At 37.8% G+C, this 20,809-nt stretch overlaps 1 protein-coding gene across 2 annotated transcripts in view; it reads left to right on the top strand.

The window, feature by feature from the left end:
• The window catches only part of LOC117399688 (guanine nucleotide-binding protein G(olf) subunit alpha-like), a 39,679-nt gene that overhangs the window by 12,076 nt on the left and 6,794 nt on the right, over positions 1-20,809 (top strand). Inside the window, exons 1-5 of one of the 2 annotated variants that reach the window (XM_033999024.3) lie at positions 3,675-3,928; positions 4,081-4,153; positions 6,890-6,944; positions 7,113-7,232; positions 14,646-14,743. In XM_033999024.3, coding sequence (XP_033854915.3) covers positions 3,790-3,928; positions 4,081-4,153; positions 6,890-6,944; positions 7,113-7,232; positions 14,646-14,743 — 485 coding nt within the window. In that variant the 5' untranslated portion in view covers positions 3,675-3,789. Of the gene's footprint in view, positions 1-3,674; positions 3,929-4,080; positions 4,154-6,889; positions 6,945-7,112; positions 7,233-14,645; positions 14,744-20,809 lie in introns of those variants that run through there. The other variant, XM_033999023.3, reaches the window with a different exon arrangement.

Here is a 20,809-nt window from a genome sequence, read left to right as displayed (position 1 = left end):
CACAAAAGAAAGCGACTGGAGTTTTCGATTGAATAGTTGAAGAAGCCTGATGATTTCTGCAACCAAATTTTATTGTCAGACGAATCCAAAATATAACTCTTCACCAAGAAGGCAACGATATGTTTGGAGGAAGAGAGGAGAATAATTTAAAGAAAAGTTCATCATGCCCAGTGTTAAACATGGTGGAGGTTGTGTGGTGGTATGGGCTTGTTTTTCTTCCTCAGGCACTGGCGACCTTTGTAATGTAGAAGGATCAGTGAATGCTGCAAAAGATCAAGAAATTTTGCACTCTCATTTGTTACCCAGAGCTAGAAGGCTTATTGGATGGAAGTTTGTATTCCAGCAGGATAATGACCCTGAGCATTCTGCAAAGTCTACAAAGGCATTTCTGAAAAAAAATGAAGATCACAGTTATGGATTGGCCATCTCAGTCCCCAGACTTGAATCCCATTGAGATGTTGTGGATTGACTTGAAGGCTGCTGTTACAAAAAGGAAACCAAAGTTGACTGCAGAACTCAAATCTGTATGTGTTGAAGAATGGGCAAAAATGCCTACGGAAAGCTGCCAGGAACTGGTTTCAAAATACAAAGAAAGACTGCAAGGGTGGGCACACAAAATATTAATGTAAGGGTGCCCAAATACTTTTGTCAAAGTATGAAATTGAATTTGCATTTTATGCTATGTTATAATTTTATGTTATGTAATAATTTGTTGTTTTATTATAAAGTTGTGGTTTTCTCTTTTTTTTTTAACTGCCCAAATATTTGTCGGCGACCTGTATTTAAATTATGCTGAGTGTGAATTACTGTTATCTGCCTCTAGAGGGAGATATTCACAGTTTGAAGGCTTAAAACACACCACAAACTACAGTATTGTATTTGGAAATCTGGGGGTTAAAACAGCAGTACAGTTGCAGGAACAATGATTTGCATGCAGAGTTGCTACATGCAGATCTCTGTTCTAAATAAAATTGAATTTGCATATCTCTTTTCATAAATGTTAACAATTTGTCCATCCTGTGCAGCATGAGTACAGAAATTAGTTTAAATAATAATGTAATATGTATAGCTGGGGATTATTACAATCAAAAGTATTATATGGTAGTAGGGTAAAATGGCATGTATAAAATAAGTGGACACAGTAATATATATATATATATATATATATATATATATATATATATATATATATATATATATATATATTTAAAGTAAACCCAAAACACAAAGAAAAGTCAGCATGTGCATTATACACCGTAAATTGGTAAATTGCGTTACAAAAGGGTACATGTATTTACTGAAGATGTCTCGTTTCGTTTTGTTTATTGCTTAACTCTCTCTCTTTTTTTTATATCCAGAATTAATACTTTATTTAAAATGTTAAGTATCAATGTAACTTACTAAAGTTACAATTGTTCCCATTTATTTGAATTGTAAACTGTACATCTTGGCTACATGCAGGACATGTTTAAATAATACATTTTTAAGACACTGAACAGTAATTACAAACCAATCTACTAAACTTTCAACTGTGGTCTAGCGCAGGCTTACTGCACACATCCCAATGGCTGCTATTGTTGTTTGTATAAATCTGCAGTACATATTAATAAGTGCTCTGACTGGTATTTGTAGTAGAGGAGAGGGTTTTAAGAATTTTTTCAGTTTATGTTCTTATTCACAATAACAATGAAGGTGTTTCTTGACATTTTTGCAGAAATCTTAACTATCCTATGATGTGATGTTCCAGTTCCACAACGTTTCCAGTACTGGAGTGTCTGTAGAAGGGTCATTCCACGGCAACTCAACCAGGAAAGGGACATTTCGTTGCCTGTCCTTTTCCTAGAAAAATTCACCTGGGGGTTTTCTGACATGCTGAGTTCAGAAATGATAGCCATTTTTTTTTTAAATGTCCCCTTCAACCTGTGACCTTGCAAAGGTCAACCTAAAGTGAGAAAGGAACTTGACCAGAAAAATCACCCTGGGTGCAATTTAGATGCTACCATCATGTGTAGCACCTTGTTCTACTCGTATTGAATAGGGCTTTTCAGAAACAAATACTAGGAGCACCCTACTCACTTCTGGCAAATTGCCAGACGAGGGGTAAGTGACGAGTTTTATTCGAACTTCAGCCTAACCCTTTACCCTGTAGGGGATGTGGGTCCTAAAATGTAAGTATTGCTGTACCAATTCTGTGAAGAACATTTGGTTTAAAGTCCCACCAGTGGTCATTGAACCCCCTTGAAATTTGAATTTTTGCTATTTGTACCAAGTTTAGGCCGTAATAACTTGCGTGGGGGGTGACTCCAAAAAATCACCCAAAGATATGTTTGGAGAAATGTTAATGAGATCTACAAGCATCAAGCTAAATATTATGGTGTCCGGGTATTTTGGATTTTTGGCAGATTTTTGAAGTTGCATTTGTCATGCATTCAAGCATTGGTTTATGGCCCACTTTGGTGAGGCTAAAGTGCCACATACTGGCTATTTTGGCTAGAGGAAAAAGTAACAGTATATGCTTCCACTGGCCCTAGCTTGGAGCTGAGGGGTTATGAACTTGCATATGGGACTTGGGACTTCTTTGTTACGATGACTCATTTGAAACTACCAAAACCTTACTTAGTCTGGTTTTAAAAACTAAACTCATGGTTTTTCGTAAAAAAAACAAAAAAACAACTTCCCTGTTTACAGCACCGTTTAAATACGCCTGTCTCTGTCATCGAAGACCTCCTAAACCAACTTTCAGTTTCAGACTTTCAGTTGTGCCTGAAATTGACTGACTGGCTAGCATGAGAATGCAGCAAATGGCTTTTTCACAAATGGTTGGTAGGTCAGTCAATTATCCCCCTAGGTAGGCACCACAACTTATAAAAAAAAAAACAAAAAAAAAAAAAACTTTACTATCACTTTTTGGTTTTTAAAATCCAACTAAGTAAGGTTACCTGCATGGACCTCTCAGAAGTACTTTTCCCATCACCCTCCTGCTCACTGGTAAATCTATCTCAGTTACATATCTGAGCAGGAGGATGATGGGAAAAGTAGTTCTGAGAGGTCCATGCAGGTACATGTGAAGCCATCTTGAGGCAGGGAATGCAATTTAAAAGACAAAAAAGTAAAAAAAATGTAAATAAATAAAACAAACAGTACACACACCTTACGTAAACAGTTGTTCCCACGTAAACATGGGAACATGTAACACAATAAAATATTAAAAATAAAAAGGTCCTTATGTACGCTTTAAGTATCTCTATCAATCTGTAAGTCTGTATATCCATTTTGTTTCTACAGTGCCCTTACAAAGTACTAGAGAATCCCCCCTCTAAATATCAGAGAATATTCTCTAATATTTTGTAGGGCACTGTGTGTCATTCCACTTTTAGATTATGTGTTAGACTTCCTTATATTACAGACATGGGGGATTTAGGATCTGTTTATTGGTTTTAAAGGTATGTCCTGTCATTCCGTTATGTCATCGTTTTAGTACGGCTTGCATTAGGCTGGTTTCCAGGAGCAGCCCTGCTCCACTCTTTGTATGTATTTTTAGACTTATTTTAATGATTTTTTTTTATTTTATAACAAATATATTTATTGGCACATTTCTGCATTTTCAAGCTCGTGGTTCGTGGAGAGGTTAACAAAAATCAACCAGGAAAGGTCTTTTCAGAAGCGACGGGAGACCCCGTCGCAAGGATTGTTTTCACATTAAAAAAAAAATACAAAACATAATATATTTTTACATTTGTTATTTGTTTTAATTGTTTATTGTTATTTAATAAAGTAAAACATTGGAAGATGGGTTGTTTAGGCAACAGCAAAACTGAAGATCAACGCATCGACGAAAAAGCACAAAGAGAAGCGAATAAAAAAATAGAAAAACAGTTACAGAAAGAAAGACAAGCTTACAAAGCCACACATCGCCTTCTTTTATTAGGTAAGCTGTAAATGTATCTTTCAAAACTGTATGTCAGGGATAGGCTTTGTATGTATTGCTACGGTCTTGGTTTCAACAGCATTTAATAAAAACCAGTGAAAGGAAAGTATGATGTTTTTTTTTATTGTTCTTTTTTTATTTTTTCATTTAAGGGGCTGGTGAGTCTGGAAAAAGCACCATTGTCAAACAGATGAGGATTCTGCACGTCAATGGATTTAATCCAGAGTGAGTGAACTATATTTAACCGCATTTGACGCCTAAAACGACGTTTGTTATGTTGCATTGTAGGGTATATTCTGTTGTAAATTATATTATACGTGGCATGACATTACATAGATAAGATGGAATAGAAAATGGATACATGTAGATTTTCATTTTTATTTGTGTTATTACTGCAGCGCTTCTCGGGCCCAGAGTATAGCAACAACATGGCGACTAGTTTTTACTGATTACTAATAACTCTTAACCTGAAACATGGGATTTCTTATGCTATCACATAGGCTACTAAAATAGCTAATAATGAGACAATATATGATCATATTTCAGCTGTCATAACTGGATTTAATTCTAGTTTTGAAAAGTGTCCCTAAATCTAGAATTGTCAATGTTCAATTAAACCCAATCGTTACATTACTGTAAAGGTCATGCACAGATAATGCACATTTCTAACACTTTCTAATTTTGCTTTTGGAATGGTCACAAATTCTGGAACTGTTGTAGTTCAACATATTAAAAGTTACTTAAAGCTGGGCTGAGTTGAGTGGGGGACGGAGGGGGGTGATGCTGGGACGCCAGAATCACCGTCGAGCCCTCTTGAGGTGTCGTGGGCTAGTCGACGAAACACTGAGGATGGAAGGTGCCCACTTGAAAACCCCAGAGATGTACCCTACTTAGCTCAATCCAGACGGTTGTCATGCTGATGCGCTGGGGAGGCCGCACTTTGGTTGATCCCCGGAGCCAGCATCGCAGCCGTTGTGTGTGCTGATGCGCCAGGGAGGCAAAATAAGCTGATCCCTGGAGCCAGCATTACACTTCAGCCATTAACACCAGACAGAAGGATATCTACATCATCATATGGAAGAAAACGTAAATGGAGGGAGACACATATGGATCACATTAGTTTACTGTAAAGCTACGTCTTAGTTGGTGCTTATCTTGGCGAGAGCCGAGTTCAAATCAGCATGAAGTTTTAACATCTACTCTCGTGTAATGGAAATAATTATATATATATATATATATATATATATATATATATATATATATATATACAGTACTGTGCAAAAGTTTTAGGCAGGTGTGAAAAAATGCTGTAAAGTAAGAATGCTTTCAAAAATAGACATGTTAATAGATTATATTTATCAATTAACTAAATGCAAAGTGAGTGTACACTTGCACAAAGTCAGGGATTTTGTAGGCATATAGTCAGGTGTATGATTAAACAATTATACCAAACAGGTGCTAATGATCATCAATTCAGTATGTAGGTTGAAACACAATCATTAACTGAAACAGAAACAGCTGTGTAGGAGGAATAAAACTGGGTGAGGAACAGCCAAACTCACCTAACAAGGTGAGGTTGCTGAAGACAGTTTACTGTCAAAAGTCATACACCATGGCAAGACTGAGCACAGCAACAAGACACAAGGTAGTTATACTGCATCAGCAAGGTCTCTCCCAGGCAGAAATTTCAAGGCAGACAGGGGTTTCCAGATGTGCTGTCCAAGCTCTTTTGAAGAAGCACAAAGAAACAGGCAATGTTGAGGACCGTAGACGCAGTGGTCGGCCAAGGAAACTTACTGCAGCAGATGAAAGACACATCATGCTTACTTCCCTTCGCAATCGGAAGATGTCCAGCAGTGCCATCAGCTCAGAATTGGCAGAAAACAGTGGGACCCTGGTACACCCATCTACTGTCCGGAGAAGTCTGGTCAGAAGTGGCCTTCATGGAAGACTTGCGGCCAAAAAGCCATACCTCCGACGTGGAAACAAGGCCAAGCGACTCAACTATGCACGAAAACACAGGAACTGGGGTGCAGAAAAATGGCAGCAGGTGCTCTGGACTGATGAGTCAAAATTTGAAATATTTGGCTGTAGCAGAAGGCAGTTTGTTCGCCGAAGGGCTGGAGAGCGGTACACAAATGAGTGTCTGCAGGCAACAGTGAAGCATGGTGGAGGTTCCTTGCAAGTTTGGGGCTGCATTTCTGCAAATGGAGTTGGGGATTTGGTCAGAATTAATGGTCTCCTCAATGCTGAGAAGTACAGGCAGATACTTATCCATCATGCAATACCATCAGGGAGGCATCTGATTGGCCCCAGATTTATTCTGCAGCATGACAACGACCCCAAACATACAGCGAAAGTCATTAAGAACTATCTTCAGCGTAAAGAAGAACAAGGAGTCCTGGAAGTGATGGTATGGCCCCCACAAAGCCCTGATCTCAACATCATCGAGTCTGTCTGGGATTACATGAAGAGAGAGAAGCAACTGAGGCTGCCTAAATCCACAGAAGAACTGTGGTTAGTTCTCCAAGATGTTTGGGCTAACCTACCTGCCGAGTTCCTTCAAAAACTGTGTGCAAGTGTACCTAGAAGAATTGATGCTGTTTTGAAGGCAAAGGGTGGTCACACCAAATATTGATTTGATGTAGATTTTTCTTCTGTTTACTCACTTTGCATTTTGTTAATTGATAAATATAAATTGTTAACATGTCTATTTTTGAAAGCATTCTTAAACTTTTGCACAGTACTGTGTGTGTGTGTGTGTATATATATATATATATATATATATATATATATATATATATATATATATATATAATGTAATGTGTATGTGGAAGAGTCGGAACTAGTCACCCATTATTTAACAACTGCAGAAGAAGTTCCAATGAGAGCTCCCATTTTCATGAATATATTACTTGTTAAGTTCTGTATCACATATAACTGTCCTCCTCTTTCATGCAGAGAAAAAAAACAGAAAATCCAAGACATTCGAAAAAATGTGAAGGATGCCATAGTGGTGAGTGTCCTATTTAATTTTTTTTTTTTTTTTTTATAGTCTTTGTGGTTGGTTGCCTAGAATTGCACACTGCAATCCCATTTTGCTGATCAGACTGGATTATCCTCTTATTTTATCCTGTATTTATCCAGTTTAATGATTGTGTTTTTGTTTTTATCCGCTTTATAGACTATAGTTTCAGCGATGAGCACTTTAATACCCCCAGTTCCATTAGCCAACCCGGAGAACCAGTTCCGAATGGACTACATCAAAAGCATAGCTCCGCTCTCAGACTTCGACTACACACAGGTGAGAAGCATGGGAGTACCACCTCCACTACCTCATTAAGTATGCAACTTGCTGGGGAAAAATACCTGTTTTTTAATTTTTATAAAGGTTATTTATTTTTATTTTTTTTGCTGTTGCTAAAAGCAGTTTGATGGCAGTTTTCTTGTTTGTTTTAGATAAAGTTAAGTCAGGCTTTTTAGATGCAACTGTTTTATTTCTAATTGTTCAGGTCCTGTACCATCCTGCTTAAAGGAGGACGTTGGCAAAAGCTCCTCAGATCTCCCCAGGCTAAGGACTAAAAATAATATGTTCAGTCTTTCTGTTTGTTGTCTTTTCAGTGGTTGAGTTTTTGAATTCTGCATGCTTTGATTGCATACATGGGTGATTTCAAGTGTATGTTTGGGTTTTCTGTAAACCAGTATGGTATTATAGATTTGCATGTGGGGTCTGCATTCCCCTTGCTGTTTTTGAGGTTCCAGTGGTACGGGATGCTCCGAAAAGAACAGCAGAAGACTTTAACAAAAGCATTGTAGTGTTCTAAACATTAGGTAAATTGTTCTTGTGCAAACTAGTTAATTTTTTTTGATGTGCCTGTGGTGTTTGAATCAAACAGTTCACACCATATATATTGTAAGACAGCAGGGAGGGGGTTAAATCCTCCCTGCAGAAAACATGTGCGTCGGCACATTTGTTTAGTTTAGTTGTTTATTGTTTGATTAAATTTGTTAATTGTTTTATTGTTTAATTATCCCCTGCACCTGGTGATTATTATTAAATTAGAGCCAGGTGCAGGGTATAAAACAGAAGCAGTTAGTTTGCTCAAGGCTGCTGAGTAGACGGAGGCTTGTTTACATATGGTGGCAGCGGTACCGAGCCCTACAGACCCAGTGCAGATTTAAAATAAATAAAATGGAAAGCATACAAGAATTAATAAAGACTGGAAAAGGATGCTGCAAGGCAGCAGGAAGACTCCAGGAGGTGGAGGCAGGAGATGGGGCTTCCGGAACCGGAGCCCACTGAATTAGACCTGCTGATCCAGAACTGGAAGCCCATGAAGGTCCCGCTGTCTATAGTGCTAGAGCAGGTGGAGCCGTCGCCTGCAGAGGAGCAGGATGGGCTGCCGCCGGTGACAGAACAGGAGCTGTCACCTGAGGGGAAGCAGGGAGAGCCATCGGCGGAGACTGAAGAGGAGTTGGTGAGGCAACTACCACCACAGCCCCGACCACCACCCCTACAAACCAGTCTGGCGCTGCCGAGTGTGGTCCCTAGTCCCGGCATCATGGACACCTTGCCGGAATGCCCGGACCTCCCTCCACTTGTCCTTGTTCCCAGGGCGCAGCACCGCCAGGCACAATTGTGCACACAGTCCCTTGCTGCGCTCCCCTTGGAACCTGAGACGTCACGTCGTGGGCGTCAGACGTTGCATTCGCTCCCCCTTCCTTCCACTGTGTTCCCCCTGAGGTCCCAGATGTCGCTACGCCGGTCCTGAGATGCCCACTGGTGCCTGTCGCTCCTTGCTCCCGTTCACCGGCCTGCGTTTCGGTCGCCCAGGACAAGCCGTCTGGGTCCTTCATCACCGGATCAAGGTTCCTCCCTTGAAGTGCTGGAGGGACCGACCCAAACTCAAGCCCGCCCGTGGATGAGGGTGAAAATTGACATTTCGGGACTTGAGTGTGGGTGGTCTTTTAAGGGTGGAGGGAGGTGGCCGTCGAATGGCAGGTGTCTTGAAAAGACAAGGTGGGGGGGATGTGTAAGACAGCATGTGCGTAGGCACATTTGTTTAGTTTAGTTGTTTATTGTTTGATTACATTTGTTAATTGTTTTATTGTTTAATTATCCCCTGCATCTGGTGATTATTATTAAATTAGTTGCAGGTTATAAAAGAGAAGCAGTTAGTTTGCTCACGGCTGCTGAGTAGAAGGAGGCAGAAGAGGTGCTCTGCTTCCGAGCAGTCAAGAGGAAAGAGTGTGCAGTTTAAACCTGTGTGGTTTGGGTGAAGCTTTTTGGTGTTACAGGTAAACGGCCTAGCTGTCCTGTGTTAGTTAGGTTCCTGTGTGTCTAGTTAGTGCTCGTATAGAGCTAGGTGTTTATTTTGTGTGTTACTTTGTTTTTTGTTGTTTATTAAAAATTAGCGCAAAAGCGCTTTCAAACCCTCCATCTTTGTGTCTGGGTCAGTATTTTAAAGGGCGAAACGAACCCGAGCCTCAAGGCTCATTTACTATATATATATATATATATATATATAATATATATATATATATATAATATATACACTAAACAAAAAACCTTCTGTGCACTGCAATTTATGCCAACCAGCTGGGAATGTTTCAACAAATCTTTATCCTTATGATTCAGGACTGCAGAGAGAACTTGGTCGCACACCTTGCAGTTTTTCTTATGATCCACACTACTCAAGTTTTTCCAAGATTCAAATCAATTTATTTCTTTTATTGAACAAAAAAAAATAAAACATTTTAAAAACATTTCTGATCCACGTCCATGACACGTTTCAACTTTTAGTTTTCATCAGGTGGTGAATATTATCAATTAGAGCACACCCTATTTATACAACTCTTCATTGGTTTTAATCACATTCAATTATTTCAATTGTTTTCCAGGTTAAATGGTTTAAATAATTAATTTTCTGAAATCTTAATGATACAATATTAACACACGAACATGATTATCAAAAATGAAAATATTCATTATCTTAATACAAACATACATAATTAACAGTGACATACAAAAAATATATCTCATAAATGGCATAACTAGCACTAAAACAGCTATAGTTGAGTCAGATATTGAATGGGCTTCATATGTTCAAACCTTGTTATTAATTGGAGCACAATCTATTGATATGCATCATCTTCATATGTAATCATATTCAATTAGAGATTTACATTGATTACTAGTATACTTGAATTGGGTACAATTTTATTAATTACAAAAGGAAACTCTTAATACCATTAGAACCAATGTCACAACATGATCGGTAAAGATTTTAAAAAACTGATGTCGGACATATCTTATGAATTTCCAGACAGTAATAAAGCTTATTCTAATTACAAAAGAGCCACCTGTCTTGTTAATGATATCATTCTCAAATCTCCAACCAGTTACCACGAGACTTCAACCAGATTGCATTTACTAATATAAAATAAAGCTTCACATGAGATCCTTAATTAGAACTTTTCAAAAAATGATCATAAATTTTGTTAATACTTACAGATATTAAATGTGATCATAAATTTCTTTAATACTTACAGATATTGAATAGATTTCCTATATTAATAAAATTAATTACAAATATAGACTGAGGTCTAAGTTTTCAATAAGACCGTATGGCTCCATTGTTTTTAAAGTAATTATCCAGAAAGCCTCCCTTCTCAATAATAGTCTTACTATTCCCCCCCTCCCCCCCTCCCTCTTTCTGGCACAGAAACTTTTTCCAAACCAATAAATTTCAAACTGGATGCTGAACCATGCTTCATCATTTGATAATGTCTGGCAACTGCGTAATCTAAATTAGTATTATTTCTTTATATAGCACCTTTCATAGTGGACCACCATCACAAAGCGCTTTACAGAGGTAGGCTGTGAACTGTACATTATATGCAGAGTCACTTACAATAGGACATTGATTTAACATGTCATCCCCTGGATGGAGCACAAGGAGCTTAAATGACTTGCTCAGGGTCACACAGTGAGTCAGTCAGTGGCAGGTGTGGGATTTGAACTGGTGACCTTGTGGTTACAAACCCTGGACTTTAACCACTGGACCACACTGCCTCCTATAAAAACACATTTGTACAATCACAATAAAATATACTGTAATAAACCATGGTTCCCGCAGGCAGGGACTTCTCACAGGCGGAGGTTGGACGCGAACCCGGGACATCTCGCATCGAAGCATGGCGCCAATACCACTGTACTAAAGAGCCTGCTATTATGAATAGCTGTCTTATGTTCCGCTCTTTGAATTTTAAAATTCCTTTTTGTTTGACCAATATATGCTTAGCTGTGTTACAATTAATCAATCCCTGAATTTTGTCCAGTTTGACCATGTCCCGAGCCGTAGGTGAGGGCGGTAACGAAAGTCAAGGTCATCTGCCACACATTAGAGCCCGCATCGAGAGGGCGCAATCGCTGTTAGAAAATGATTTATTTCTTCATGTTCTCTATTGAGTCGGACTCGAAACTTGTTGTTGGAGGCGGGGTGTCAATCAAGCTGGCAGGGAGTGGATTGGCTGGTGCAGAAAGAACTGAAACAGGATTGGCAGTTTGACTGGTTGTTTTTTTGAGGCAGGGTGTTGTTTGGAAGCTGATTGGCTGTTCGCACTCAATAGTTTTTCTAAATATATAGATGGATAGATAGATAGATTCTTGAAATGTATGCAAATCCCTATTTTTTAAAGAAAATTACAAAAAGCTTTACAGGATAATAGGGGCCCTGTAATGATTCTGCTCACTACCAAGGCAGGTATCACTTTGGATGTTAAGCCAGTCTTGGGGGTAAAACAGAGAGAAATATCCCACCCACTAATTTTGCATCTGTAGTAAATGTGTAGCATTTGGGCTGTCTTGCTTATTAAAATACATTTTGAAGATGGGACAATTATCAATTCAGGGACACCAAGATAGTTAACAAGCAAGTGGTGTGAAAAGGGTTAACAGGCAACACATGTACCAGTCAAATGTTGTTGAAGCTGACACCCTGGGATCCTTCAAGAAGCTGCTTCATGAGATTCTGGGATCAATAAGCTACTAACAACCAAACGAGCAAGATGGGCTGAATGGCCGCCTCTCGTTTGTAAACTTTCTTATGTTCTATGTTCTTATTTGTCAGTCCTAGAAAATTGATAGCTTTTTTGGGCCACTTGTGGGATGACTTGTCCATTTAACCCTTTCAGGACCAAGCATTTTTCAGTGGAATGCTCCCCCAGCCCAGGACCAGGTGTTTTTTGGCTGTAGTTGACTGTCTTCCTATAAAAATTCACTAAAAATCATTTTTTTACAATAGCATCTTGGAAATTGTGTCCTTTTTTCAGAACACTCTATGAGGAACATTATAAAGTACTTCAGAAACCATATAAACGTTTCGCTTTTTTTTTCAACACACTATTCTGTTTTTTTGGGGGGTTTTTTGTAAGTATTTTTTATTATGTATTCTGCTTAGAGATATGTGTATAAAATGTGTTATTCTATGACCCGAGGGACCTGCCATTACTTTCTGAAAGTTTTGGTGAAAAATATTGATGTTTGGGCAAATTACAAGACATAATACATGTTTATTCTTTTATAAGCAATAATGGACATTACTCTCTCCTTATTTTCTCAAAATAAATATTTATAAATAAAATAGTTATTCATTCCATTATTATCAGTAATAAGGAAAAAAAAACTACCTGATACATTTAGTTCATGAAATAGTATATGCTTATATCCACTTGTTTCTTGATATTTATAAATATTTTTATTAGCTCTAAACAAGTGTGATGTTTTGTTTCTGCTTTTGTCTCTGCGGGCTGCTGTAAACTGTCTCCGCCCTTTAGAAGCTAAATGCCCCTCTCAGTGACGGCGCACGAAATAAAAAGTGAACGTCAGTCCCTCCCCTATCCAATGATATGTGTTTCAAGCCTGTACTGCAACGAATGGTGGCCGTGTAAGTCATCAAAACAAAGTGCTTTTTATCGTGTTTACACTATCGCGGTCCTAGACGCCCACTTCAGTATGAGCGCGTTAACATGATCCCGGTCCTTAAAGGGTTAAATGATATATTCTGGATACCAAAATATTTTGTAAGTAAGCTGTGTAAGCAGTTATTTTCATTACTTAAAATAAACACCTCAAATGCATCAATGTACAGTTTATATTATACATTGCATGTTCATTTCAGACTGATTAAAATCTCACAGTTTTATTACTGCAGCTCAGACGTACACATTGTTTTCCAACTCAGCAAAAATAATCTTTCCACACTATAGTACAGCTGTGGCCAAAAGTTTTGCACTGCTCAATTTTAGCCTTTTATTTTACTTGCAGAATACATTTTTACTATGGAAAACTAGGATCCCTAGTGATTTAGATGGACTGAAACCAATCATCCGATACAAGCCATAACCTAGCATTAAACGTATCAGGAAGATTATTCTTCATCTGAGAGCTGCCTATCGTCTCTTCATTCAAGTTTATTGGTGTGTGTGCTCTGCCCTCATCAAATTCCCCCTCATTGTGTCTCACACTTCCTTTATGCTCAATTTCCTGATTTCAGTCCTGCCAATTGGACTGAGTATTAGAAAGAGTCAACAGGAAGTGGAGAAGATCAGACAGCAAAGCTGATCCACACACTGTTATTAGAAGAAGGAAGAATAACAAAAAAGAACACCACTGTATCAGATACAGAGGGGAGGGCATAGAACAGGGGTTCAAGTGTCCAGTTCCTGGTTTCCATAAACATTCAAGGTGTTTGCTTTCCCCTGCCATGAAAGATAGTATGTACAGCCTTCATGTTTGTTGGACAAGTTTGTTTTTCAGGATTGGATATAAAGGTTTTCTGGGTAAACCAAAAACCTGCAAAAACTGCTTTTTGCTCACCAGGAAGTGGAGCTGAGAACCAGTGACTTCAGAGATGATGATTTCCTGTTCACCCGGTTGTTCAAAGGCAATGACTGCTGTACTGTACCCATTCTGGTTATGTCTCTCAGTTCAGCTCATTAGACACACACAGGAACTACTATACTTGTTTTTCACTTGGACTTTGACTCACTGCAGTCTAAAGGGTGACACTTGGGATAAAAATAGATTGGAAGGTGAAATATTACACTGTTGGCGTAATTCTTTTTTTTTTTTTTAATAATTTAGTCGTTGCCAATTATTTTTATTATTTTCTCCCCAATTTGAAATAGCCAATTATTTTTAGGCTCAGCTCACCGCAACCACCCCTTATGAAAATGGTTGAAAGAACTACAGTGAATGAATCAATTACAGTATACTGTACAAACAACTCATATAGTTCGATTGAAATGAGAATTAATAAAGTAACTACAGCATTATTATTTATGAAAACAATCCAACCACAAACTGTGCACAAACTGTTGACTGTACTTTTAGGTATTGACTTGTACTGTCTAATTTGACAACTTAAATAGCAAAAGTTAACAAATGTACATTATACAGAATTAACTCGGTGAACAAAAACAATAATAAACAACTTAGTTTCACACAGAAATCGAGCAATTACGTGGCATTAAAATTTGGTATGGACAAGTTAAATGGACAAGTCAGTGATTTGGTATAAAACTGCACTACCTGATGTGATCTAATTTAGAACCGGACTCGAGACTACCCCCTGAGGTGGTCTCGAGTACATTTAATTTTTCATTTAAAGGGGATGCTTCAAGATGCAAATAACGTTTTATTTTCCCTAAACAGGAATTCTTTGAACATGCGAAGAAACTGTGGGATGATGAAGGAGTAAAGGCATGCTATGAGAGGTCGAATGATTACCAGCTCATCGACTGTGCACAGTAGTAAGTACCTAGGTTTTTCATTATATGTGTGTGTAAAGCTGTTTTAAGTGAAAAATTGTAAAAATGTGTGGTAATAGATTGCTACACTATTTCACCATATCTCCCACCACCCCCACTCTTAAAACAGATTCTTGACAGCTCCCACTCTTCAGGTGCTCACTGCAATAAGGAGATTGATCATAACATTACTGCAGTTTAACAGTGCGCTCACTTCACACTCTCTGCGTTTTATAAATAGTAACAAATGTATTGAACTGCAGCCTTGCAGGCTGTGCCTATAGAATGCTGCCGTGGGTCCCAAATGGTAAACACTCATTGCCAGCTAAAACTATACTTTTCATAGATAACATCAATATGTGTCACCTTTTTACCTGGAACACATTGCTATGTCCACAGTTGTCCCAGTTATTGATTTGGGGAATGGTTATAGCAGAGGTTTTCAAACTGTGGGGTGGCGCTATGAGGTTATTACTGCAAAATACTTTTTTTGACTTCCTGACGATTTGTAAATGGCAGTATCTGTAAGAAGCTATTTATTATTAATATGTGTTCGTATGTTTATCGGACAGTACTGGACGGGTTTTAGTCACACCCAATAGGAGTGCATGCCTGAACGCAGTTGTGCACCCGAGTGATTGACAGAGACTGTCTCAGGTTTTTAGGAGAAAGTTCATGTGTTTTGGTTATATTTAGAAAGACCACTGTAGCTGTATATGTATGTATCATTTTTAGGTTCATTTCTAAATCTGTTTAATGTAGCTGTCAGAGAGCAAAACTACATATAATCTTTCTCGTTTAAATTCTCTGTGTCTTAATTTATTACAAAGGATAAAATAGACTGTACATTTCAGTTTTTTTAAAAACGTGTAAAAAGTTAATTGAAGAACAGAAAGCTTGGTTATATAAACAACATTACATTGTGGGTTATCAGGTTTTTACAAGACATCCCTCAGTTTGAGACATGCAATAGTTATACCAGAAATAGTTCACCACCAATAGTTCAGCCAATAGTTCACCACCTCTCTGTCAGTGCCTTTCAGTTTGGTGACCTGAAGGTCTCCCTCCCTGTATTACTGTAGGACAGCTCTCACTCGGTGCCTTTGATGGCCATAATAGAGGAATCCCACTATAATATTCCACAAGGCAAGACAGCCAGACTGGGGATTGCCTCTCTCTTGTGTTACTGCTATGTTGCCACACATTACTGAGAAGTACCTATGTACAGTAGTCCATATTTCTGATGAGTCCCATGGTTAAATATCGTGCTGCCAATTGGAGCTATCTAGATATATGCCAGCATAACTGCACAAGGAAAATCAATACCTCACAACTTTTGGCAGTCATTGGACGAGCATTCGAGTACCTAGTGTTTGTAGTGCTTAAGTACTCGAATTGGTTTTAATTCGAAATTTGACATCTGTTTATTTAATTGAAATTATTTACTATGGATGCAATTAGAGAAATTCCTTTCAGCCTACGATACAGCAGGCTGCCGGTGTGACTGCAAGATGAACATACACACACAATATAACAAGTCAGTGTTTTTTTTGTTTTTTTTTTAATTTAGTCGTTGCCAATTAGTTTTTATTATTTTCTCCCTAATTTGAAATGCCCAAATATTTTTAGGCTCAGCTCCTACCGACCTAACCCTCCCTCCCCCCGGACGACGTTCAGCCAATTGAGCCCCGCCCTGGGAGCTCCCGTCCACGTTCGGCTGTGGAATAGCCTGGACTCGAACCGGCGACGTCCAGGCTATAGAGCGCATCCTGCACTCTAGCGAGTGCTTTTACTGGATGCACCACTCGGGAGCCCCCCAGTGTTTATTTTAAAGGTTATTTTAATGTGGAATTGCTTTCTCATCTTTATAGATGAATAAGAACGTGTTCAGCATGTGTTGGAAGCTGTTGGTCCCTGTTTGTTGTGAGTTTAATATTATACAGTACAGCACTTTGCTATGGGACATGTTTTAGCCTACAGTACTGTATTATATATATATACACACACATAATTTTAAATAGTTCTGAAATGCGATCTTGGTATACAATATTTGGGCAATTGGATTTTAAATTGCTTCCTACCAAAAAAAATAAATCTTAATTTGAAACTACATATAGAGCTTCAGTGGTCATTTTGTAAATTATAGTGATGAGATCCAGTGCCATATTTGTAATCTTTATTGTATTTCAAAAGATTACCCGTTTTGGACATTTTTGTGAGATTTGCAGACAAATCACCAGATGCGGCTTAGTTTGCTTTTAGTTTCAGTTTAAGGCAGAGGAGAATGTTTTGGTTTCACACAGGAAACAAACCTGTGCATAAAAGAAAGTCAGTCAAGATGTAGTAATATAATATTGTTGTGGATTTATTACATCTCTGTATTTAAAGTACCAAAATGAGTTACTTTTATTAAAGGGATAATAATCCTTTAACAAATATGTTCTTGACACCTTAGCTTAACAGTTTTGTTGTAGATCCCCTTTCTGATTTTAGATTTGAAATTCTATTTAACCCCACCCACCCACCCCACTGCTATCCAGACTTTGTGGCCTATGTCATGTGATCCTAGATGATTGTGTAGTAAAGCCAAGCCAGGGTAAACTGGACGTTCACTAACCTCATAGGTCAATAAGTAACAATGGACACAGTGAAGGTACAAGGTCTGTTCAAGCTGGCAGGATGATACTGAAAAATAAAAAAAATAAAAAACCATTCACAATAATGTGGCATGTTGGGAGGGTTAATGTACCTGTGGTTTGAAATTTTCACTGCACTAAAATATTGTACCAGAGTTGCCTCCTTTTAATTGCAGGCATCATTTCATATTTGATGAGAGGAAGTCTGCTGGAATCAAACAAAATCCAGCAATAACTGGTTTAAGTAAAGTGTTTACACTACATGACGCATTTGTTCCTGAGTGACCTGATTGTTCCCCTGATTTCCTGACAGAGAACACTTTTAGAAAATGTGCACAATAAAAAGTTGTGTACTGTGACACTTTCATACTTTTATATCTTTTTCCAATGGGAACCAATACAATAGTGAATAAAAACAGTCCCTTTAGGTGGTGTTGCAGGCTGGATAATTACAGCTAAGGTTCCATGATGTCTTGTTGTCTACTTGTTTTGTGTTTTAATAATGTTAAGTGGACAAACGCTGGCCAAGAATCTCACAAAAGAAGAGAACACAGCATTACACTCTGCAGACTGTTGATGAATTATTCAGTTTTGTCTCACTTCTCTCTAGTAAGTTTATATCTGAGTACACAGATACACACATCCTTTTAATTCACAAACCCTCAGTCACACACAGTAACAAAACTATTGAAATTAATGCAGCAATACTATTACATTATTACAGTAAATTTTGTCGCCAGCTCTAGGAAGAACATTTAGCATAATAAAAATTACAAAAAACTTTTAACTATTTTATATGTAACGGTTTAGCCATTTTATTTTTATTTTTTTAAAAGCTACTTAATCGGGTGGTTGGCAGTAGGTTTGTAAAGATATAGATTGACTTCATTATTTTGAATACAACTTTGAAGTTACTCCATAGCATTGCACTGTTACTAAACGAATACCTTCTCTGAATTCTGACTCGACTCTCCACGGAGTACCCTCAGTCTCTCACAACTCAGGATGCTGTGAGACTGACGGCGTAACGCCCACTGAAACAAAATCATTTGTCTTTATCCAATGGCCATATAGGAAACCAAAACATATTAAACAAGTGCCATTGCCATTCTTCTGGGTAATGTAGTTTAGAAACCAATCCTTAACCCATTCTACCTGTTTAGCATAACGTGACTTTCGGCCTGTGTATCAGGACAAATATCCACTGAAAGTAAACCATATTATACCTTTCTAAACAGCTGAGAATCTGAAGATTATTAAGTGAATAACATTTCCATTCTGTGATGAAATATACCCTACAATTACCTAGTTTGAATGTAAAAAATATGTTTTAAAATGTACTCAAAATCATTTTAATTTAGAATCTTTTAAATTTAATTATTTTTGTTTTGCCATGTGTCATGCAAAAAAATGAGATGGACTCAGTTTTGGCAAGTATGTTTGGACTGAATTATGTTTTCTTTATTTGATTTTATGAAGCAAAAATGATTATTAATCACTAATTGATTGTGTTCATTGTTTAATAAAACAAAAATTCTACAAGTTAAATTCTACTTTTTTGTCTGTGTTTTGTGCGACAGGGAGGGGGCAAGTAGATTTTTAAGAAGGACTGTATGTGGCAAACCTAGGAAGAGCAATTTGATTTGTTTAACTCTTGTTTACCTGCATTGGTTAGTTGCAGGTTACACTTTATTATTTTAATGTTAAACCATGACAAGTGTGATACAAATTGTCCTTTTAAAGAAGATGTTGGTTTGATGATGCAATACCTCACTCTGGTTTCTGAAGTAAATTGGTAGGTAGGTGATTTAATTATTTGTTTCTGTGTAATAAAACTATATTGAAATAAACTGTTTGTGCACATTGTTTCCTTGATCAAAATTAAAAAAAAATGAGAATATATAACTGAAGTCCTTTTATTGCTTCCCATTTGCAAAGAAAATTGGCATTACAGACTCTTTACATCTCTATTAACAGTTTCCCTCATGCAGTAGTCCTACAAGCTTGGCGATTAGAGCTCTAGGGCAGGATGTTTTCAGTACTTGAGGATTTTTGATGGAACCTGCAAATTTGCTTTATTGAAACAAGTTATTTGAATGAGGGATGTCCTTTATGCCCCTGGATCATCCTAGTTTTTAGGTAAATGTCCCAGGGTCCTGGGTTTTAATATCAAGCCACATGCAGCACTGCATAAGACTGCTCAAGAGCCTTATCAGCTGAATCAGTTATCAGATGTACTGTTGATATAGCATCATGCATAAAGCTGTGAATGCCTTGCTTTCTGATAACATATCACCATGATACAATACTGCAGTATACACACTATATCAATTGTTTGTTGTCAGTAATAATATACAGTTGTAATTTATGAGATTAATTCGATTGTATACCTATAAAGCAACATTGTATAGTTTCAGTGGTTCTGTTGGGTATTGTACTGTATGTAGCTCAGAGATACCATTCCACTTTTAACTCGAAACGTAAAAGCACCAATAACTGATGTTGGATTACTACAACATGCAATACAAGTGTTTTTTGTAAACCACCCACTCCCATCCCTGAGGTTATGTGTTTGTAAGTTATTTCTTCTTCCTAATCAACTGTGCCTGCAGTATATTTTGTTCATGGCACTGGCCTCTAGTACAAAATGTTGGGGGTGGTGTGGGAGGGGGAGATAGACCTGGGACAAAACAAAGTGTTCTGCTTCATACATCCTTGACTGATTTGGTGACAGATCAGCATAAAATATGGTGAACTGTGCAGTGTTATAATGTGAACTTGCCGGCCTCTTTTGTTTTCTGATTAGCTCAGTGTTAATAGTGCTGCTACGTTGGCCAGGTCGGGGTCAGGCTGCTGCTTCTGCACTCTGCTTCGCTACACAACTATTTTTTTTTTTTTGTAAATAAAATAAATAGAAGTGTCATCTCATTTTTAAACAATATATATGTTCTACATGTACAGATATCTGACATAAATCAGTCTAGAATAACTATATAGAACTGTTTAGTTGAATAGTTTGGCTTGCAGCCACTGGATCCGCAGAGCTTCTTTGTATTTGATTCACTCATTGAGATCTGGCAAGTCCTTGTCAGCTGGGAGGGAGAGAGGGGAAGAGGCAAATTTTGTAAAACTGGATGCCCAGTGAGCCTGAATCTTATTATAGCAATATGAACATATTGTCCAGTTGGAAGATAGCTGTTTTTCTTTTCTTTCTCAAACACAATTCTTCTTACATAATTAGAAGCCAAAGTTTGTCAGTAACAGCTGACTTACTGTGTGAAGTCTTTATATACTAAAGCCTCATGTATTTTATTTGCTGGTTCAAGAACTAGAACACAGTAAGAACTTGTAATGGCCCCTTTTTTATGTATTTTTATTATATATTTTCTTTTTCTCTGCTGGGGTTGGGATTTGAACTGCTGAACCTCGGCAC

The sequence above is a fragment of the Acipenser ruthenus genome, chromosome 4 (assembly GCF_902713425.1).
Source record: "Acipenser ruthenus chromosome 4, fAciRut3.2 maternal haplotype, whole genome shotgun sequence".
Classification (NCBI taxonomy): domain Eukaryota; kingdom Metazoa; phylum Chordata; class Actinopteri; order Acipenseriformes; family Acipenseridae; genus Acipenser; species Acipenser ruthenus.
Note: the sequence above shows the minus strand (reverse complement) of the source record. Positions and strands in the feature narration are given on the sequence as shown.